This window comes from Portunus trituberculatus, chromosome 35 (assembly GCF_017591435.1).
Source record: "Portunus trituberculatus isolate SZX2019 chromosome 35, ASM1759143v1, whole genome shotgun sequence".
NCBI lineage: Eukaryota > Metazoa > Arthropoda > Malacostraca > Decapoda > Portunidae > Portunus > Portunus trituberculatus.
In genome coordinates, this window is record NC_059289.1 from 16,698,426 (window position 1) to 16,723,657 (window position 25,232).

General features: G+C 35.0%; 1 protein-coding gene across 50 annotated transcripts in view; it reads right to left on the reverse strand.

Annotated features, from left to right (window-relative positions):
• Positions 1–25,232, reverse strand: part of LOC123513214 (Down syndrome cell adhesion molecule-like protein Dscam2) — a 424,526-nt gene that overhangs the window by 33,487 nt on the left and 365,807 nt on the right. For all 50 annotated transcript variants that reach the window (XM_045270251.1, XM_045270253.1, XM_045270254.1 and 47 more), the window contains 3 exons: positions 17,112–17,258; positions 11,066–11,226; positions 9,214–9,294 (listed from right to left, as the gene is read on the reverse strand). In XM_045270251.1, the coding sequence (XP_045126186.1) occupies positions 9,214–9,294; positions 11,066–11,226; positions 17,112–17,258 (389 nt within the window). The remainder of the gene's footprint in view (positions 1–9,213; positions 9,295–11,065; positions 11,227–17,111; positions 17,259–25,232) is intronic.

Sequence of the window (25,232 nt, forward strand, 5' to 3'; positions counted from 1 at the left end):
GCATAAGATGTCATAGTAAAAAGCTGAGGATGGGAAGATGCTTCAAGGACGTGAAAAAATTCAGCATTCCACAAAGAAGTATAGTGGCATGGAATAGTCTGAGTGAAGATGTAGTGTCAGCAAGGAGTGTGCATAGATTTAAAGAAAAGTTGGACATATGTAGATATGGGACGGGGCCACACGAGCGTAATGCCCAGGTCCTGTAAAACTACAACTAAGTAAACATACACATACACATACACACACACACACACACACACACACACACACACACACACACACACAACATTTCACATAAAATGTTTAGAGGTTCAGTTTTGTATAAATGATATTGCTCTTAGTCTGCATCCAATAATCTTTTAGTAAAAATTTGGTATGTTATGTGAAAGATTTAGATAACATTCACTCATGACACTTATAGCAATTACAACACTGCCGACAAAGCCTTTGCTACATTGAGGTGCTATCATTTATGCAAGCCGAGTGCTTTCTATTCTTTTTACTTAATTGCATTTATCTTTCATTTCCTACAAATAGGCCTTTCCCACTCATGCAAGAAAGCATCCATATGAAAGGAAAACAAATAGATACAGAAATCAAAGGACAAAGTTTCTCATACTCACATACACACTTACACTCACACACACACACACACGGGCATAAAGCCCAGGCCCTGTAAAACTACAACTAGGTAAATACACACACACACACACACACACACTAGTAGGAGATTTTAATTGTAAGGAGGTGGATTGGGAAAATCTAGTAAGTGGTGTTGGAGAGGAAGCATGGGGAGAGAGATTTCTTAATCTAATGATGGAAAATATGATGGAACAGAGGGTGAAGGAAAATACTAGATATAGAGGAGATGATGAACCGGCTAGACTGGATTTGGTGTTAACAAGAGAAGTGTACCTATGTGGAGATATACAATACAAGTGTCCTTTGGGAAAGAGTGATCATGTGGTTATGGAAATGCAGATAGCAACAACACAGCGAAGGAAGGACGAGACATACAGGAGTGGTAGATTGAATTATAGAAAGATGGACACAGAAAGTTTGAAAAATTATTTCAGAAAATTAGATTGGGAGGAGATGTTACAAATCAGAAAAGTGCAAAAGAAATATGAGATTTTTATGAAATATTATAAAGAAGGAGTTATGAAATTTGTACCAAAGTATAAACCGAGAGAGGAAGGAAGAAAGGATTGGTTTAATGCAACTTGTGTTAAGACTAAGGAAAAGACAGATGTGGCTTGAAAAAGATGGAAAAAGAGCAGGAATATACTAAATAAGGAGAATTATAGAGTGGCGAGAAATGAGTATGTGAGGGTAAGGAGGAGGAAGAAAGAAAATTTGAAAAGATATTGTAGACAAGAGTAAGGAACATCCAAAATTGTTTTACAGGTTCATAAATGGTAAACTTAAAAGAGAGAGTCCATTGAAAGATTAAAAGGAGAGCAAGGGATAGTAGATGACCCTAAGAATATAGCGGAATTGCTAAATAATAGGTTTCAGCAAGTATTTACTGAAGAAACAATGTTTGTAAAGCCACAGAATGTACAAGGAAATGTGCACATGGAGGACATTAAGATACCTAAAAGGAGTTATATAAAATGTTGGAGGAACTTAAAGATGATAAAGCGATGGGACCAGATGAAGTTTCAGGAAAATTATTGAAGGAGTGTAGAGAAGAATTGATTGATCCATTATATGATATTATAAGGTGTTCATTAGAAACAGGGAAGTACCAGTAGAGTGGAAGAGAGCTGAAGTGGTGCCCATTTATAAGGGAGGCAGTAAGGAAGAGCCTCTTAACTATAGACCTGTGTCTCTAACAAGTGTGGTCGGTAAGATTTGTGAGAGGGTGATAAAGAAATATTGGATACGGTTCCTGGAGGATCATAAGTTATTATCGGATCATCAATTTGGCTTCAGGAAAGGGAGGTCATGTGTAACAAATCTACTGAGCTTTTATTCAAGAGTGGTTGACAAAATACAGGAGAGAGAGGATGGATGGACTGTGTATATTTGGATTTAAAGAAAGCTTTTGACAAGGTACCTCACGAGAGACTGTTATGGAAAGTAGAGATTTATGGAGGACTGAAAGGAAAAGTGTTAAAGTGGATGGAAAACTACTTGAGATGGAGGGAGATGAGAACGGTAATAAGGGATGCAAAGTCGGACTGGTTGGTGGTGGAGAGTGGAGTCCCACAAGGCTCAGTGCTGGCACCAATACTTTTCCTGGTATATATTAATGACATGCCAGAGGAGTAAACAGTTATATTAATTTGTTTGCGGATGATGCGAAGTTGTGTAGGTGTGTGAAGAGTGAAGAAGATTGTGAAATTTTACAGGCAGACCTGGATAAGATTTGGGAGTGGAGCAAGAGGTGGCAAATGGAATTTAATCTGAGCAAAAGTCATGTGATGGAGATGGGAAAGAGTGGAAGACGGCCAAGAGGGTCATATAAGATGGGTGAAGAAGTAGTGTTGAAAAAGGTGGAAAAGGAAAAGGATTTGGGAGTGATAATACAAGACCATGGGCAGTTTGAGGCTCATATTGATAAGATGTTTGGAGAAACGTATAATTTGATAAAAATATTGGATTAGCCTTCCATTATATGGATAAAGATATGATGAAGAAATTAATTAGTATGGTAATTAGACCAAGATTGGAATATGCTGGAGTGGTTTGGTCCCCTTATAAAAAGAAGCATATAAGGAAGTTGGAGAGATTGCAGAGAATGGCAACAAAAATGGTTCCGGAATTGGCAGAAATGACCTATGAGGAGAGATTAAAAGAAATGAATTTGCCTACCTTGGAACAAAGAAGAGAAAGAGGAGATTTAATACAGGTTTATAAACTGTTGAATGGACTGGATGAAGTGGATAATGAGCAAATGATGTTGAGAGAGGAAAACTTAAGTAGAACTACAAGATCGCATAGTAAAAAGATAGCGAAGGGAATATGCTTGAAGGATGTGAAAAAATATAGTTTCCCACAAAGATGTGTGGAGGTGTGGAATGGTTTGAGTGAGGGGGTGGTGTCAGCAAGGAGTGTGCATAGTTTTAAAGGAAAGTTGGATGTATGTAGATATGGAGACGGGGCCACACGAGTATGATACCCAGGCCCTGTAAAATTACAACTAGGTGAATACAACTAGGTGAATACACACACACACAGCGCAGCCATTGTGCTGATCACACACAGCTGAGCAGCTTGCAGAGAATAACTGCAAAAGGAGTTGGAGACTGGCCTAGATGTATGTACAGTGGGGGAGGGGGCCATAGGTTCTCCTGTCTCCAAATTAAATAAGTGTTGGATCACATATATGGAAAGAATAATGAGTGATGGAACAGAGCACTGCTGCCAGGCATATGGTGGAATCAAAACATATGCCATCGCGTGAAAACCAATGATACATTGAAACTACTGTTGGTCTAAGGAAACTAACAGATGATATTATGGACAAGGATTTTTCTGGATTCAGGGACGAACGAGGCAATATGAGAAGGCTAATCAACGTAGAAAGGGAATTAAGATATATGAAGGAGGTGATGTCGAGTCTAATGGACAAAAAGGACCGACTGATAACGGAAAACACAGACCTGAAATTGAGATTAGCAGAATGTGAGGTGGTCAGTACAATAAATCAGGAATTGAAAGAGGAGATATAAGAAATAAAGAAACAAAATGACATACTAAAAGCCCCATGCCAAGATTATGAAAGCTCCTTAAGGAGCTTGCAGGTTAAAGTGCAGGACAGGATTGTGGACAGGACAGAAGGTGAATTGGGAGAAAACAAGCTGAAGGAACTATGAAATGAACGGAAGCAGAAGCAAGAAGAGAATAAAGTAAAATTTTCAGAGGTTGTAAAGAGAGAAATTCCGGAGAACACGAGTCACTGTAATTGAAGTTATCATAGAAAAAGATGACCGTGTGTAAGATACTGTGGACAAGAAAAAAAGCTTCATGATATTTGGGATGAAGAAAAAGAAAAATCCAAATAAATTCACGAGAGAATGTGAAGAGAGAGAAAATTAGCCAAAGCTGTTATCAAGCGAGTACAAGACAGCACACAAGAATTGGACCATGAGGTGGAGGAAGTGATCAGGCTAAGAAGATACAGTGAAGGGGATAGGAGACCAATGAAGGTGAGAATGAGATCCCAAGTGGCTGTAGAGGAAATTATGGCTAGGAAAGGGAAGCTGGCCGATGATACTGAACACAAGGATATATGGATAAAAAGAGATATGAACTTAGAGGAAAGAGAAAAGGAGAAAGTGCTGACAGGAGAGGGAAAAGGAGAAAGTGCTAAGAAGTGAAGCTAAGGAAAAAATGGGAAAAGGACTGAGATAGAGAAGAAGAATTTTTACTGGAGGGTTCTGAATATGAGACTAAAGAAGAAAGAGGAGTCAAGATTGACATACTGGACAGAGAGTTGATAAAGGTGACCACAAGTAATCATCTCCGAGGACATGGAAAAAAGCTAATAAAGGACATCTGTCTAAATGACGTGAGAAAATACAGTTTCCCGCATCGTAGCATTGATAAGTGGAATAAACTGAGCAGTGATGTCGTTGACGCGGTGTGTGTCAATCAGATGAGAGAGAGATATGACAGGAATGGACAAGGAGACAGGTCACAGAGAGCTTAGCTCGGGCCCTGTAATACACAAATAGGTAAATACAAATAAGTAAATACACACACACACACACACACACACACACACAGACGAGACGCAGCAGAGGAAGGACGCGATACCGTCGCTCCTGAGAATCAGCTGATCTTCACTACCTTTGTTTGGGTTTACAGTGGCCTGGGCAATAAGTGTGGACTCATTTATTTATTTTTTTTTTTTCATGAATACAGTGTTAAATAATAATGAGTGAGAAAGATATTCCATCTAAATGCAGGTATGTGACAAGGGAAAGAATGAAAGCTGATGATGACAATGTTGGTGAGGGAGGAGGAGAATTTGAAGGCTTTGATACGGCGCAAACTTCACTATTTGATAGAGTCTTAACTATCGAACGTAAATTAGATAAATTGATAAAGGAGAGTATGGGAATGAAAGAGAATGAAGAACAGGATAAAGAGCTCCAGAAATTGAAAGAAAGGATAAAAAGAGTGGAAGAAAACGAAACTAGGCTAAGAACCGAAAATGAAGAATTAAAAGTCCAAATAGCGAACTATAAGAAATTGATGGAAGAAGGACTCGGTGAAGCCGAGAAAGAAAAAGAAAAGCTAAAAGATCTAGTTAACAAAGAAGAAGAAAGAGTACAAGACGTGATTAAAAAAGAAGTACAAGCATGGAGAATCCAAGATAAGAAAGACAAGGAATCATTTCAAGAAGTATTTCAAGAACAGTTAAAAGAAAGAGATGAAAATATGACAAGCAAAATGATATGAGTCCTCAAGAAAAAAGAAAATTTAGTAAGAGAAATTACGGAAAAAAAGAAGAGTGTAATTATTTTTGGACTGAAAGAAAAAAATGTTAAATATAGACCAAGAAGGGAAAAAGATGAAATGAAATCAGTAAAAGACCTACTAAAACATCTGAATGACGAGGATAGACAGAACTTAGAAGAGGAAGTAGAAGAAATCCATAGAATGGGACCATATCAAGAAGGAACAGTGAGACCAATTAAGATATTACTAAAATCACAAGCAGCAGCAGAAGAAGTACAATATAGAAAACGAAACTCAGAGAAACAGAAGGTTGCAAAGATATATATATAAAGAAAAATAGAAACGAGGAGGAAAGGAAGAGACACAATGAACTGGTGGCAGAAGCAAGAGAAAAAATAATGAAAGGTCAGAGGAGGAGAAGAAGGCATTTTTGGAGAATTATAGGAGACAGGATAAGGAAATGGTATATAAAAGAGAAAGAAGAGAAAAGAATGGAGCAAGTTTAACTAAAAATGATAAGAACAAGAGATTAAAAATGATGTATACAAACATAGATGGGATTTTATCTAGTAAATTAGAATTAAGAGATTACATAAAGAAAGAAGAACCAGATATTGTATGCCTGGTGGAAACAAAGTTAAATGAGGCAATAAAAATAGACATAGATAAAAGGTATAATATATGGAGGAGAGACAGAGAGGGTAAAGGAGGAGGAGGAGTCATGATGATGTTAAGGAAGGAGATAGTGGTAAATCAAGTGGAGTTTGGGGAAGGAAAATCAGAAATACTGTATGTTAAGATGCATATTAACAAAAAGGAGTTAACAATCATTGGAACATATGTGCCACCAAAAACAAACTCATGGACTAACCAAGAATATAGAGACATTTCACTATATGGACAAGGAAATGATGAAGAAATTGATAAGTACTAAAATAAGACCTAGATTGGAATATGCAGGAGTTGTGTGGACTCCCCATAAAAAGATACACATAAGAAAATTAGAGAGACTACAAAAAATGGCTACAAGAATGGTTCCAGAATTTAAAGGGATGGCATATGAGGAGAGACTAAAGGCAATGGATCTACCAACCTTGGAGCAGAGAAGAGAGAGAGGGGATCTGATACAAGTTTATAAATTGATTAATGGAATGGATGAAGTGGATAATGAGAAACTGATCCTGAGAGAAGAATATGACTTTAGAAGCACAAGATCGCATAGTAAGAAACTAAGGAAGGGACGATGTCTGAGAGATGTTAAAAAATTTAGTTTCCCGCAAAGATGTGTTGAGACTTGGAACAGTTTGAGTGAGGAAGTGGTATCAGCAAAGAGTGTACATAGTTTTAAAGAAAAATTGGATAAGTGTAGATATGGAGACGGGACCACACGAGCATAAAGCCCAGGCCCTGTAAAACTACAACTAGGTAAATACACACACATGCAAAAGGGACACATGAGGGAACATGGAAGAAAGCTGAAGAGAGCCACTTGTTAGAGATACTAAGAAACATGGCTTATGATACAAAAGCATAGAAGTCTAAAATGATCTGGATGAGAAAATAAATCATATAAGGAATATTCACAGCTTAAAGGAAAAGTTGGAAAATAGTAGATATGCAGATATGAGTATGAGCATAGCTTTTTTCCTGTATGTCACAACCAGGTTAACACAAATAAATAAATGCACATGAGCACGCATACACCCACAGTCATATACATACACATACACACATGCACCCACATCCATAAACATACATACATGCATGCACACACACACACACACACACACAAATATTTAGCTCCCATTCCTACACAGAAAGAAAAAAAGTCAGCATTTAATGTGCATTAGGTAGGTAGAGTATCTAGCACATCAAGTAAATATCAAGCTCATTTTACTTTTTTTGGTTGAATGTATATAATTGTGACTAATATATATTCATAAAATAGGAAAACACTAATAGAATGTTTGCCGGATTTTATTCTACCTACAAAACTACACTGGTCATTCCAGAGAGACTGCCAGAGCAATAGCTGTAACTACAGCAAAACTGAAGATGAGAAAATATCAGAAGCAACAGAGCAGTTGTTCTCATCCTCCATGCTTCCTGCCATAAAATCATTTTGGTTTGCTTCCCTTTTGGATACAACTTCATATATGCAGGAAAGGACCAGAAAAAAGGCAACTTTGTTTCCACATTACGATTCATTGTAGTATATCTTATTAATAATTTTTTTGCCTTATGTTTTGGCCATATATAAGTCATAGAAGTCTAGCAAGAGGTGACAGTGAATTGGACATTCCAATGTAAATCAATAAGTGCCTAAAAAAAAAAAAATAAATAAAATAAATAAATAAATAAATAAATAAAAATAAATAAATAAATAAAATGAAAAAAAAAAGAACACACACACACACACACACACACACACACATATATATATATATATATATATATATATATATATATATATATATATATATATATATATATATATATATACACACACACACACACACACACACACACATATATATATATATATATATATATATATATATATATATATATATATATATATATATATATATATATATATATATATATATATATATATATATATATATATATATATATATATATATATATATATATATATATATATATATATATACACACACACACACACACACACACACACACATATATATCTGCATATCTACGCCCGGTAGCTCAGTGGTTAGAGCGCTGGCTTCACAAGCCAGAGGACCGGGGTTCGATTCCCTGGCCGGGTGGAGATTTTGGGTGTGTCTCTTTCACGTAGCCCTGTTCACCTAGCAGTGAGTAGGTACGGGATGTAAATCGAGGAGTTGTGACCTTGTTGTCCCGGTGTGTGGTGTGTGCGTGGTCTCAGGCCTATCCGAAGATGGGAAATAATGAGCTCTGAGCTCGTTCCGCATAGTAACGCCTGGCTGTCTCAGAGACTGCAGCAGATCAAACAGTGAAACACACACACACACACATGTATATATATATATATATATATATATATATATATATATATATATATATATATATATATATATATATATATACACACACACACACACACACACACACACACACATATATATATATATATATATATATATATATATATATATATATATATATATATATATATATATATATATATATATATATATATATATATATATATATATATATATATATATATATATATATATATATATATCAACACAAAAGAACTCTAAACCATGTACAGAAGGCTTCATTATTATATAATTGAAGCAAAACTGGGAAGAAAATTATTGAAAAGGCAGGAATGCACATTAATTACAAGAATTATGCTTAGTATCCAGAAGCTGCTAAATAATCTACAAATGCAAATGCATAACTAAAAAAAAAAAAAAAAAAAAAAAAAAAAAAATATATATATATATATATATATATATATATATATATATATATATATATATATATATATTTATATATACATATAAAAAGCAGAAAGCATAGACATGTTACATCAACTCTGTGGTAGGCTGAGGTAGCCTGCACTCCTGTTGACTGAGAGCACAAGCCTGTAACACAGAAGGCTAGGAACTTATACAAAGAATATAACCCTATGCCCTTGCCATGAACTGATTAAAAAAACAATCCAGGCTGCAGGCTGTGGGTGAAAATATTGTCATTATATAAATATATTACAAAAAAGGCAGTGCGACACATTTGGCGAGTGACTGATTTTGCCGCCACCAAGTCGCATAAACCAACCTGGTGGCCTTCGTTCGGGGCATGGCCACAGTTATAGTCGCCAGAAACGCAGCTGTAGTAGTTGCCAGACCCATGACGTGGCTGCCGGAGCGAACGGTCTGGAGGTTAATACACCAAGCAGGACACAAGCAAGCACTAATGATGGCAGTGTGCTGACTGGCCAATACAAACATGCACCTTATACTAACATGAAGCTGAAACAGTGGGATCAAAGCTCCTTCTGATTTTTTTATAAATGTACTGTTATTTTCATGCATAATTTTTTCCCCATTCTGGAGTTATGAGTTAATAAAAAGAAAAGGAGCTTTGTACTGTATAAGGATTATTTGAAGAGGCACTGCTAAAGGGAGTCTTAAATCTAGAGCTATGGGAGGGGATTATGTGTTGATATACAGAATAGTTGGGAAAGAAAATCTGTTATTTAATATATATTACATTGGTGAAACTTTTTGAAAAGTATGAAAGGGTTTCATCTCAATTCAACTAAGTACCATCATTATGGGATCTTCCCACAGAATGGATAAAATTTAGCACTAAATAAAACTGTAAAATCTTTACTTTATCTGTAAATGAGAGAAAAAAAATAGAGAATAATAATTATCTGTAAATTATTTTATCAAATATAACCACAAAGAAAAATTTTGAACTACCAATTGGAAGGGTAATTCATGCAACTCATGGACATATTGGGAGACTTATGTTAAATATGAATTGTATAGTGTCTCCAACTATATAAAACAAACTGAGAAGGGATATATCTGTCAGTCCACCACAAGTTCTCAAGCTAAAATACTCACAGGATTCAGAGTGAGGAGATAAAATACTCCTCAGGTGCAACCTTAAATTCCTATTACATACTTACATTATTCAACAAACAGAATCTACCTATTAATCTATATACAGCATATTACAATATAGTCCAATTCTTTTATGTTCAAAACTCATCAAAATTAAAATTAATTTGACAACCTGTGATTGAAACAGGATGAAGTTTAGCTGAAGTGCACATTCATGGGATTTCTCAGAGAGAATAACAACACTTCAACTTGTGTCACTTCCATTTCTATCAATTAATACTGTACATAACAAACAGGTTAATCCTTTTAATATTGCAATTAATTATAATTTCCATGTTTTTCTTGTCTTTGGTCTGTTCAAAGGAGCCATACTATGTGAGATCTTTATCCATAATACATTTCCTATAGTTTTTACTAAATACAGTTGATACTGGTAATTTTACTGTTATATAGATGAAATCAGAATAAGAGGTATGGTGAGGTACAGTTAATTTTTGAATACCAGCACATCCAAAAATATGCTTCTTATATCTTTTACAGTTCCTGTTGTCATTTCATCATGCACATTACCCTTATAGTATATGCACCACTTTTGCCTTCTATATAAAATATCTTAAAATACAATGATCATAAAATCATTATCCAAATAAACGGTCCATATAAATCATGTTCATAAAACTGCAAAACAATGATTCATTCCCAAATTAGCCTGCACATCTGCAATGCCTGATCTGTTAATTGTTATTTGTAAAAATTCTGCTAAGCTTGCAGTAAGTTCAAACCACACCATGAAAATACAGGCATGCAAGTCATTAAATATGTGCAATGTAGACAAGAAAAGTGGAAATGTTAGCCTCTCTTGCTAAGCCATACTGACATCAAATAACTTTTATTAGTGAACTGTCAGAAGACAGCAAAGCACATTTTCCTATTAGTTTACTAAACCTACACAAAAGAGGCTAAAATAAGCTAATCTCACTGAATCTCTTATGGTACAACTGCACAACCAGGATCCAAGCACAGCCTGCATGTTTGGCAGGACTGGTTCCACTCACCATGCTTCGGGATGCAGGGGAATTCACAAAGTTCTGCTGGGAGCCGTGGCCATTCTGGTAGGGGAAGGTCTGGAAGTTGTTACCAGCCTGTTGTGGATCCATTTCCTCACGGAAACCCAAAAGATGGAAGGTTGCATAGGGACAGATCTCATCATCACCACCTGAGTGTGTAAATGTCAAGTTGTCAATATGGAGGGAATAATAATGATTCAAAAGACAATAAGGCTTACTGTCTGTCTTTCTTAGAGAGAGAGAGAGAGAGAGAGAGAGAGAGAGAGAGAGAGAGAGAGAGAGAGAGAGAGAGAGAGAGAGAGAGAGAGAGAGAGAGAGAGAGAGAGAGAGAGATTAAAAAAAAACTAGGTGTTTATATATATATATATATATATATATATATATATATATATATATATATATATATATATATATATATACACAAAACTACCTATGCTACAAAAAGGAGAATTATGAATGTTTTTTATCTTTTTTCCCTAGTACTATTCCCCTCTCCAGTCTTGATTGTTCATCACTTAACAATGTGCCCAATGGCTTGTTCATTTCAGTAGACTAGGATTGAAGATTTTATATTACAGTAAGCCCCCGCACTTGGTGAATCTCAGCTTGGTGAAACTCACTTTTAGCGGAAGGGTGGCCACAGACCACCGAGTGCATGCTTGGCGATTTGAATTCAAACTTGGCGGCCACATGGCAAACCACGCTTCCTCAGTGACCTCAGACCTCTCTCTAAACCCATCAAAACGTAGTCTGAGAGTCCCTTTCAACCATTTTGTTTGTGCTACCCTCTGTTCTGCTAGCGTGGGAACGAATTCTGGTGATTTACCGCCAACATGGCCTCCTCTACCAGTGCAACAGGTGGTACCGGTGAGGGTAAGGACAATGGTGATGGCAGTAAGGACGAAAGTGGGTGAGGGAAATGGGTGAAAAAACGGGAGTTACAGCCTTTATATCATGTCTTATTAGCTTTATTTATTGTTCATTGGTCTGTTTTGTACATGTGTTCCAATATGTGAAGGCAAAAGATATTATTTTAGCACGAAAGATTGTATTTTAGGGATCAAAAGAGGGTCTTTGGCAATGACCAAAGACTGATTGAGACATTTTTTGGGCAATTTATATGGTATAAAGAACTTGTGCTTCGCGAAATTCACATTTGGCGGTAGTTTCGCGAGACTAATTAATTTGCCAAGTGCGGGGCCTTACTGTATTTCTTATACACAAAGGCCATATGAAGTTTGAGGATGAAGAGCACAACGACTTTGCTTGACCTGTCAATACATTTCAGGAACATCTATATCAATAGTTTTCCTTTTTCTTGTGCCTGACTTTGCACTTCAGTATATATCTGTCATAGGAACTACCAACACTGGTAGGATAAACATCGTAGTATTCCGAAAGAGATATTAATAACTTCTTATGCTAAAGTATGAATAATAAATAGAATTCTTTTATGAATGATCAAAAACAGTATATTGAACAATGTTTTTCTTGTTTTTCCTTGAGAAATAGAAGTTCACCGAAGAAAACTATATATCAAGTAATCAATAGAAGTAATATCTGACATTAACACCAGCAGAAAAGAGTATTGATATAAAAATTTTAAGGGACTTAGAAATGGTTTAAGCTGAGTCAGTAAATTGATTATTGAATAATTCACAGAAGCTTTTAAAAAGCATCATATGTAAAATATCACAATAGCGAAGTAATTGATGCAATTACTCTAACTTATGAATTATGATTTCAAGCTATTATCACATTTAAAGCATTGTGTTATATCACATTACATATTTGAATAACTGTTACCACATCATGTCATGCACTGAATCTATGTGTATGTTCATAGTTTTAGAATACTTCTAAAACATTATGGTATCACAATCTTATACAGTTCAAACAAATGGAACGTTTGCAGAGCCGAGTCGCTAGTGGTCTTAGTAGGATTTGGTATTTACTCTTACAGTTCTTTTAAGATGCACATTCTGAGGTTCCTCCCATATACATTTTGAGCTACTGAACCTAAGTGCCACAAAACATTAATCCCAAGAGTCTATGGTAACAGTATCCATGTGATCCAAAAATGCACACTCTAAAAAATCATTATTATAAGTTAAATACTCAAAACTAAATTTTCAATATTTTCACATTTATTTCCTGCTTCCTGCTACATATCTATTTAATATGTGTCAGGATTTATGAAGTTGTATTTTCAATTGTACAACTTCAATGAATAAACTAAGCTTACACTGAGGGAGAAAAATAGCATTCATCCTAAACCTGAGATGGTATGCTTAGTATTTGGCTCCTTTAACTATACTATGGTACTCCTTGCTTTCTTCTTGATGATGGAGGCTAAAAATGTTTTATATTCTATTAGTTGGTCAGTTAACACACAAATAAGTCTTTTCTCCAGCATACTAAGTATTTTTTTTAATAGTTGGTCAGTTAACACACAAATAAGTCTTTTCTCCAGCATACTAATTGTTTTTTTTTTTTTTTTTTTGCATGTGTGTAAAATGAAGTTAATTGGTGAATCTGGCATTTTTTTCAGAAATTCCAAAAGCCCCAGTTATTTTGCTGTAAAGATATGCAGAGAATTGGCTATCTCTGGTCACTGTGATTCTCTAAAAAAAACATGAACATGACAATATAATTATTTTGTATCATATAAAACTGATTAAATAATTCAACCATTCATTTTGTGGCTCCATCTATATATATCATTGGACAAAGTTGTTCACATTTTTTTTTTGGAACACCATGATGAAATATAATCCACATATACAGTAACATTCTTATGATCATTGATTATGTAAGTCTCATTTTTAGTTGTTCTTTAATAATGATAAAAAGTTAGGAAACATTTCAGGTCTGAGTCAACAATACTCTGTGATGCATAAGAGAGAGGCATCTTCACCAATTCCTTTGATCATGACTGAAAAGGTGCTAACAACTGTACGCTTTATTATGTCAAACCTTTCTTCAGCCTCCTTATTATTACTCAATAATGGATAACTATGCCATATACATAACTCCAAGATGTGCATGTTACCATATCAAATATCAAATATAAAAATCAATGTTTCTTGGAAGTGTGATTTATAACAACAATCTTTTTCTTTTAATGTTTCCAATTTAGCAATATATAAAAAGTAGCACTCACCCAAGAGATATCTATAGCTAAAACATGCCCTCTTGCATAAAAAAAAAGAAAAAATTAATGACAACTATATGGCTAAAAATTATTATATATATATATATATATATATATATATATATATATATATATATATATATATATATATATATATATATATATATATATATATATATATATATATATATATATATATATATATATATATATATATATATATATATATATATAGATTGCAATGAAGTGGAACAGATTGGTGGGTTGGTGGTGGAAACTGAGTCACAGGAGTACTTTATTTCTCCGATGTTTTGCCTACAAGGCTTCTTCATTCTCTCTGAAAAAGCCTTGTAGGCTATACATTGAAGAAATAAAGTACTACTGTGACTTCTGAGTTTCCTTACACCACAAACTCTATATATATATATATATATATATATATATATATATATATATATATATATATATATATATATATATATATATATATATATATATATATATATATATATATATATATATATATATATATATATATATATATATATATATATATATATATATATATATATATATATATATATATATATATATATATATATATATATATATATATATGAGTTGGTGGTAGGGAAACTCAGGAATCGCAGGAGTACTTTATTACTCTAACGTTTTGACTACAAGGCTTCTCTCTGAAGAAGCCTTGTAGGCTTGTAGGCTACACCACCAACTCACCAACCTGTTCCACTTCATTGCATATATATATATATATATATATATATATATATATATATATATATATATATATATATATATATATATATATATACAGAGAGAGAGAGAGAGAGAGAGAGAGAGAGAGAGAGAGAGAGAGAGAGAGAGAGAGAGAGAGAGAGAGAGAGAGAGAGAGAGAGAGAGAGAGAGAGAGAGAGAGAGAGAGAGAGAGAGAGAGAGAGAGGGGATGGGGGGAACTAAGGGTGTGCCTTGTGAAATGGTTGAATCTTACCATATCAAATAAAAGATAAAATTTCCTCAAAAAAACACATGAATCACACTGAAGAAGTAGTTTACTGTGAGAGGAAATAAATTTGTTTAAACTTAAGAGATACATAAATGATCAAAGGAAGGAAATATATTTATGAGAAAAATGAATAAAAAAATACAGATGGAATCACAATGTATGAGATAATTTCTGTCATCATCTGAGGCAGTGTGATGAGATTGCGTGGGTATGTGAAAGTGTCCTAACACATCAAGACTGAATAGTGTATGGCAATAAAATGTAGCACCTAAGTATAGAAAAACTGATTATGACTGGGCTATGGATTCTAATATTTCTCTTAAATAAGCCTATAAAAAATTAATAAAGGAATAGTAATATAACAGCAATACAAGTATACTAAAATGCTCTGATTTAATTAAACTATATAACATATATTTCTTTAAACTTTTATAGTTATACTAAAATCTTTAAAGCTAATACATTGAATTAGCAGAAAACATAAAATGGCCTAGATATAAATCCATATATTTTCCAACCATAAAAGCCACATCCAATGCAAGACTGAGGAAGCTAGCACAGCTGAAGAACAGAAAGGCATTAGTATGCACACACTTTAAAATACTAAATATATTTACAGTTAATACCATTAATATACAGCAAGGCTGGCAGCACTTTACAAATTACTCTATCAAACTACCATATATGATTTAGTTAACATATAATATATACATAGTCATTTAAATGACATTTAATGTATTCTAGATAACAATTTATATTCCATTTCTAACATTACATCTCTATGGGTAACTTCACATCTGATATGACATTGTAAGTGTACTTACACAGCCAACATTTACTTACCCTTATGTTAGGATGAGAAGAGTCATACTGATCATGCCAAGCAGAACACGCCATAGTGTAGTAACATGCATGGGTGCACCACAAAGTCTACCATACTAAATGTGTGTGTGTGTGTGTGTCGGCAAGTCATGGACGGAGAACGGAAGGTTCTGGTCTCCAGGAGATTCTTAGAACTACATTTTACATAGCAGTATGGTCACTTCTTTATGCTATGCTCCAGATAATTCACATGTTTTTGTCTATTGCTGGTAGAGATAAATTCAAATGTAGATACCTTGAAAAATCACAATACAGATTTGACAAAATTTTGCCATAAGGATTACACTTTGTTTAGATAACTAATGAAAAATATATATGACTGAGCATAGAGTTAGTATTTTGAAATTATACTATTTCAAAAATTGTATATGATAAGTAAGGTTTTAGGATACATGTTTCCATATTTCCTGTCTGTTCTAAGGTAACATTAAATTTTCATCAATAAGCAAGCACATAGTAAGTGTACAATCACTTGCAAATGCAACACAACTGTAGTGGCTGCTAACAAATTCACGTGATAAAATAAAAGATGCATCATGAAGTTTGATTCCACATTACTGGTTTCTAGTATCAAAATTTCTCTTCCCTGTTTCTCAGGATCATTTGAATGATTGTCCACAACTTAATTCACTTTAGCTGGTCAAGAGGATTGCAAAAACGTCCTGGGAAAATGTTAAAAATAGAGTATGTACCTACAATATAATTCAGTTACAATACTGAGATCACAAGTATAGGCCACTTATGCATTTCTTACTTTTAATTAAAGACCACATCCAGCTTTGGTACATGTGAATATAATTTCATTCCAAGAGTAGTCATAATCAATTTAAAATGATAAGTAGGGAATATATTTACTGTATGTAGTTATCTGGATTAACTACTTACTGTAATTCTGAGACAACAGCAGAACCAATGCACAAAACATCTTAGTTCTTTCTCCTCCGTTCTCGATTCCATGTGATATCCATCAACCTCACCTGATCTTAGGGTGTCCTGGGAGTTATGTGGTGGTAGAGGTCCTCCAGGAGGAATACGTCGCCCAGGGGGAGGATGGAGGGAGAGTTCCTCGTACATAGGTCGTCTTGGGTCCCAGGTGGCATGTTCCCTGCGACCCGACCCCCCACCTAGAGAGACAACCAACAGCCGCCCACTCAACACACAAGAAGCGCAACACAGACTACATCAAGCGGTCTCTGAGATTGTTCCAGCTAAACACTACTGTAAGCACTTGTGAAAGTCATTCTTTTTACATTGAAACAATAATTCAAATACATAATACTAAGTGAATACAAGATAACAATGAAATTTTCACAAAGGCTTATTTTGTAGTTAGAGCTGTAATAAAGCATGAGAAAAAAATGAGCTGGTCCCAGCTCAAAAGTAAGATATTACCACAGAAGCAGGGGAAAGCAAAATAAAGGAAAATGAATGAAAGATATATGAAAGCATGAAAGTGCACCACAGAAAAGTAAAGATATAATGAATGACAGATGATATGAAAAATCAATGATTTAAAGCTGCATACATGCATGTATTTCCTTAATGATGCAATAAATAAAAAAAAATTGTACCTGACATTTCTAATTTATCAACTATTACTGAAAAATCAATTAAGTATTCCCTTACTATTATAAATAATCATGGTGAATTAGTTGAGAGATTAAGTACATGAAATTTTGAGAAAAATAACATAGTATCACATAATGCAGTCTAACTGGTTGGCCTTATCATGATGACAACAAATCATCAGTATGTAATTAAATCTAACCAATGAAAAAAGACAGGCAAATTCCATTATAAAACTATTCATTGTTTGAGAAACTAGTGGTACAAGTTCAGTAAACTATGAAAGATAAAAGAAAAGAAGAAGAAGAAGAAGAAGAAGAAGAAGAAGAAGAAGAAGAAAAGAAGAAAAAAAATTAGGACTAGGTGTGAAATTTGGGAGTGTATTGTATATATTTGTTGTGTTATCTTGAATGTGGTGGCACAATTTTTTCTTAATTGTGGCATTTTTCATAAAATTTTCTGGTTCTCTGGAACCAATTACTTTCTTTATAGTTCTTCAGTGACATATATTTGCTATAACAAACTCTACATTGGAATGAATTATGTCTGCCACATATTCTATTGTGTGAGTGTATTTACCTAGTTGTATAATACAGAATTCAGGTGGGGCTCATAGTGACCTGTCTCTATATCAACTTTTATCCAATTTTTCCTTAAATGTATGTAAGTTTTCTGCTATTACAATCTCTTCACTCAAGCTGTTCCAGATGTCTATCAACCTATGTGGAAAACTAAACTTTTTAATGTTCCTCAAACATTGACTTTTCATGATCTTGGAGTGTTCTCTCGTCTGTCTATCTCCATTTTCTATCAGTGATACCAGGTCTTGTCTGTCTATCTTTTCCATACAGTTTACTATCTTATACATCATTATTAGATCTCTTCTCTCCCGTCTATCTTTTAAAGTTGGCAGTCCTATTTCTTTCAATCTTTCTTCATAGATTAAAGTCCTTCATCTCTGGCAACCTCTTTGTAGCTGTCCTGTGGATTCTCTCTACTTTCCTGATATACTTTTGCATATGTGGTGACCACACCACTGCTGCATATTCAAGTCTGGATCTTATCATAGTGGTTATGATCTTTTCATCATACTCTTACTAATGTAATTAAATGTCATCTTGATATTTGTTAGTGTCTTTTATGTTGAAGTAAAGAAACCACTTTTGTGTCTTTCTGGGATCAGGGTGTCTTGTATAACCATCCCCAGTTCTTTCTCTTCTTTCCTCTTCATTATAATCTCTTCTCCTATTTTGTATTCCCATGTAGGTCTTCTATTATTTTTACCTATTTCCATCATATGGCATTTCTTAGCACTAAATTCTAATTTTCACTTTTGTTTTTGTTCGTCTATCTCCATCCTCAGTCAGTGATACCAGGTCTTGTCTATCAATCTTTTCCATACAGTTTACTAACTTATAAATTGTTATTAGATCTCCTCTCTTCTGTCTATCCTTTAAAGCTGGTAGTTCCATTATCTTTATTCTTCATAGGAAAGATCCTTTATTTCTGGCAGCATCTTTGTAGCAGTCCTTTGGATTCTTTCTAGTTTCCTGATATCCTTTTTCATGCATGGTGACCACACCACTGCTGCATATTCTAGTCTAGGTCTTATCATAGTGGCTATGATTCTTTTTCATCATGCTCTTATCCATGTAATTGAATGCCACCCTGGTACTTGTTAGTGTCTTATATGTTGAAGCAAATAACCCATTTATGTGTCAGGGTGTCTTGTATAATTACTCCAAGGTCTTTCTCTTCTCTCTGTTTCATTATAACCTCTTCTCCTATTTTGAATTCCCACGTAGATCTTCAATTACTTTTACCCATTTCTATCACTTGGCATTTCCTGGTATTAAATTTTAATTTTCCCTTTTGGCTCCATTCCTAGATCTTGTCAATATCTTTCTGCACTTCCATAGTCATCAATGTTCCTTATTACTCTCAAAACTTATGCATCATCTACAAACAAATTTATGTAGTGACTCAAACCCTCTTGTATATCATTAATATATACTTGGAACATAATTGGTGTCAGCACTGAACCTTGTGGTACACCAGTAGTAATTGTGCTCCAACTTGATGGGATGTCTCTTATCACTGTCTTTATTTCCCTTTCTGTTAGACTTAAGTAGTCCATCATCTTCCCTGTACCTACAATGTGTTCCATTTTCCACAGGAGTCTTCTATGTAGTACTCCGTCGAAAGCCTTTTTGATAACTAAATACACTGTGTCAACCCATCTATCTCTCTCTTGTACATCATCTATTGCTCTTGTATAAAAGCTTAGTAAATTTGTTATGCATGATCTTTCTTTTTATTTTCCTCCAGATATTCTAACCAATTTCCAATAATTATAATTTCAAAGATCTTTCCGATAACACAGGTCTCTAATTTTGGGACTCTTGTCTTTTTTCCTTTTTTGTATATCAGGATTATATTTGCTCTTTTTCTATTCCCTTCCCTTCCCTCAGAGAGCTGTTGATCACATCTCAAATTGGTTCCACCAGTTATTCTCTACATTCTCTGTGTCCATCCTGACACTTCATCTGGCTCCATTGCCTTTCTCACATCAACTTTTCTAATAATTTGCTAATTTTCTGTTTATGCACCATGACATTTCCTAATCCTTCCTGCATCACTTGGTTGTTTGGTTCTATGAACTCTTCCTCTTCATTAAATACTGATTTAAAGCTCTCATTCATAGGTTCACTAATTTTTTCCTTTGTTTCATATATCCTATTTCCTTTAATTAACTTAGTGATGGTCTCCTTGTTTGTCATCTTTCCATCTACATACTTATAAAAAAGCTTGGGTTCCTCTTCCCATCACTTCCCTATTTTCCTTTCAAATTTCTCGCCTCCTCCCTTCTTATTCTAGTGTATTTGTTTTGTGCTTCTTTGTACTGCTTCCATTTTTTTTTCATTTCGCTGCTTCCTTAATTTTTTCCAAGCTGCATCTTAACACTGCTTAGCTTTTGCACATATAGCATTATACCATGTGTGTTTGTTTCCTTTTACTTTGTATATGGGAACATATCTCTTTATGCCTTCATTATACTTGTCTAGGAATATTTCATACTTCTCTTGGACTGTCTTGCCTTGCATATTTTCCTTCCAATCAATACTACCAAAGTAATTTCTTAATCCTTCAAAATTTGTCTTGGTGTGATTCAATCTTTTTTGTGTCCCTAATTACATTTCAGAGTTTCCTGATCCCTAATTCAATTTCTAGAAACATATGATCACTTTTTTCTCATTGGGCTATGATATCAACAAGGCTCTGGTTTATTTTATGAATACCAAATCCATCACTGATAGTTCTTCCCTTCTATACCTTGTATAGACCTTCACCAATTGGTCCAAATGTGTTTACCATTGCCAGTTATATTACTTCTTTCCCCCATCGTTCAGCATGACTGTTTACATCGATTTCTTCCCAATTCAAATATTTGCAGTTTAGATCTCCCGCAAATAGAGCTCTTCTGTCCAAGCAATAGAGCATTTAATTTTGCATTTCTTTGTGTAGATCAAGCCTCCATGTATTAGTCTTCGGTTGTACATATGTTACTATGATGTTCCATGTGCGTGTGTCTGTATTTACCTAGTTATATTGTACAAGGTTTGAGCAAAGCTCATAGAGTCACATCTCCATTTATCCAAATTTTCTTTAAAGTTATTCAAATGATTTCCTGTAACAACTTCATCACTCAATGCATTCTACTTTTCCACCTTTCTTGTGGAAAACTATATTTTCCAATATCCTTCACACACTGCCTCATCCTAATCTTCTTTACATGTCCTCTTGTCCTTCTGGCTTCTTCTATCACCAGCACCAGCTCTACCATGTCTATTTTTTCAATGCCATTTACTATGTTATACATTGTTATTAGGTTTCCTTGTTCTCTTCTTGTAAGTTAGCAGTTCCATTTCCTTCAGCCTCTCTTCATATGTTAGGGCCTTTAGTTTCGGCACCATCTTTGTAGCTATCTTCTGGATCTGTTCTAATCTTATATCTTTTTTAGAGCTCGGTGACCACACCACTGCAGCATATTCCATCTTAGGACATATCATACTCATAATAATTTTTTTCATCATCTTGAATGAAATGTCACTCTAATATTAGTCAACATTTTATATGCTGATCCAAATATCTTACTTATGAGTTTTTTGGGGTTCAGATTTTCCTGTATAATCACTCCCAGATCTTTTTCCTCTTTAGTCTTCGTCATTTGTTCCTCTCCCATCAGATAGTTCCATACTGGTCTTCTCTTACTCTTACCTAGTCCCATTATGTGACATTTATTGGCATTGAACTCTAATTTCCAATCCTTACTCTACTCATTGATTTTGTTTAAATCTTCCTGCAGCAGCAAACAGTTCCCTCAGATTTTGATTTGCGTCACCAGCAATCAAATAACATAACTGTTTACCCTGTTTTGAATGTCATTTACATACACCTGGAACATAATGGGGGCTAACACTGACCCTTGTCCCACTCCACTTGTTACTTTATCCCAAGAAGAGTATGTATCTCTGATCACAGTTCTCATCTCTGACCTTCAAATAATTCCTTATCCAATCTAACAAAATTTCTTGCAGTCCTCCTATGCTCTCTAATTTCCAAAGAAGTCTGCCATGAGGAACTTTCCAGTCCTTCTATTACTCTTGAGTAGAAACTTAATAAGTTCGACACAACATTACTGTCTTCTGAACCCAAACTGTATGTTTGATATAACTTCTTCTATTTTCCAGATATTTAACCCATTTTTTTTTTTATAACTATTTCACATAACTTCTCCACAACACTTGTAAGTCACTGGTCTGTAATTCAATGGCTCAGTTGACTTTCCTCCTTTCAATATTGGGATTATGTTGGCTCTCTTCCATTCTAGTGGTACTCTCCCTTTTTTTAATGAACTTGTAATCATTTCCCAAATTGGATCTAACAGCTGCTCTTTACATTCTTTTTAGCACCCAGCCTGATACACCATGCAGCCCCATTGGTTTTCTGACGCCCAAATTATCTAATAATCTTCCAATATCTTTTTTGTGCACTATGATTTCCTGCAATCCTTGGCAATGTAATGTCATATCTGGTTCTGCAAAATCCTCTTCTTCAGTGAACACATTTTTGAAGCTCTCATTCATTATTTCACTCATTTCCTCTGCTGTTTGGTATGTCTTCCCTACTTTGATTATTTTTCTAATGTTTCCTTATTCTTCACCTTACCATTTATAAACTTATAGAAAAGCTTCCCTTCTCGCACCACATCTTTCTCAAAGTTTCTTTCTTCCTCTTTCCTTACTTTATTTATTTCTTGCATCCCTATACAGCTGTCTGTTATTTTCATTTCTCTGCTTTTTTTATTTCTTTCAAGTTTTATCTTTTGCCTTTTTAGCTTCTATACATCTGCCTTTGTACCAAGTGTGTATTGTTTTCTTTACTGTATAGATAGGTACGTATTTTTTCACCCCTTCATTATGTTTCTGTAGGAATATTTCATATTACCTTTGTATTGTCCTTCCGTTCATAATGTTCCTCTATTCAATATGGGAAAAAAATTTTCTTAACTTTTCAAAATCTGCTCTTGCATAATTTGATCTCTTTTTTTCATAGTTTTCCCTGTATCTTATCCCATCCTCTTCCTGCATTTCCAACTCTAATGTCACATGATCACTTCTTCCCACTGTACTAAGGTATTGTATGCTAGGTGAGGGCTCCGGCTTCTTTGTGAATACTAGGTCAAGCAACAATGGTTCTTCTTCCCCCCGGTACCATGTTGACTCTTCCATCCATTGATCCATTGTATTTATCATAGCCAACTGTAACACCTCCTCGCTCCATTGTCCAGCATTAGCCATTACAGGCAACCCCTGCTTAACGAACGGGTTATGTTCCTAAAAAACTGTTCGTTGCGTGAATTTTCATTAAGCGAACCAATTATAACAAGTTTGACCCCTGACTTAAACTTCCATTGAGAGTAAACAAAGCGAGAGTGCATCATAGTACAGTAAAAGGTTTAATGAAAGTAAAAATTATGAAGTTAAACATTTAAGCAGTTTAATTTAAGACTAAGTCATTATAATATACACTAATGTATGTATGTACGTTATTTTATAATGTTGATGATCTTAAATTTATGAAGGGAGGGAGAGTGGAGCGGGAAAGACTCTAGCTGTCAACCTGTGGAATGTAAACAATGGGTGCATCATTGTACTGCATACAAAACTTATCTACATTTCCCCAAGGCTTTCCATTTTATCTACTGCAGTCAAGAATTCAGGTGGTTCTTTTAGTTTGCAAGGAAGATACAGTCTCACCAGCCTTCTTAATAGAGTCTGCTGACTTGAAAATAGTAGACACTAGATGGAGTCAAGCCATGGTGGCGAGCAATGCTATTAGTTTTCTTGCCTCTCTCATGTATGTGAATAATACCTAGCTTCACATAGAGAGTAAGAGACTTCCTGGTCTTTTTAGCACAACATTGCAGGGCTGGTTGCAAGACGATTTGGTGGCATGTTGAGCGAGGGAAGACGAGCTGCTGCTGGACGCTGTTATTGTTTTGAACTAATACGAGCGGGGAAGGGTAGGGGAAGTGAGTGGTGCGCGTTCTGTCCACGAGACGCTGGTGTATTCAAAAGCCTGTTGGCTGTTGGTGTTCCCAGCAACCTCGGAGCAACCTGATAGCAACCTTGTCACTGTCCCTCCAAGCGTTCATGGAAGCCATTTCGCGGCAGAAGGTTGCTCTGACGTCAAAGGATCTTGGATCCAGCTCCAGGAGTGCTAGAGACAGAGGCGGGGAGCCAGCCAATCACAGCGAAGCTGCCGCGTTCGGTCCCTCACCTGGCAAATTCAAACCCAGAAAAATCGCTAAAACGGATGTGGTTGTACGTTATGCGGACTTTTTGGTCAAACTTTATATAGTACGTTAAACCGGAAATTCATTAGACGAACATTCGTTAAGCGGAGTATTACTGTACATCGATCGTCACGGAACAAATTAAAATTGTATGTTGAGGTACCACTGTACAGGCTATTTTGTGTTTCTCGCCAAACTTTTACTTTTGGGACCCATGATCACGGGGGTCTTGAGTTAACAAAACAAAGAAAAATTTATACACACTGCCGAGGAGCACAGACACATACATGCACAAAGGATGAACAATGATACACAACGCGGGCTGAATGCTTGGGTGGACGCGGGTAGCCGAGCGATCGCTGCGCCACCTACTGATGGCTATTTGTATCTTAAAAATATCGTCATATTTCAAAGCGTAAATTATATGAAATTTTTTGTCATATATAAAAAAAATCGCATGTTGGGGTGATCATATCTCGAGGTATTACTGTATCTTTGTGTTCAGTATCATCGGCAAGCTTCCCTTTCCTAGCCAAAATTTCCTCCACTTGGGATCTCATTCTCACTTTCATTGGTCTCCTATCCCATTCACTGAATCTTCCTAACTTAGTCAATTCCTCAACCTCCTCGTCTAATTCTTGCGTGCTGTCTTGAACTTTGATATTAGTTTTGG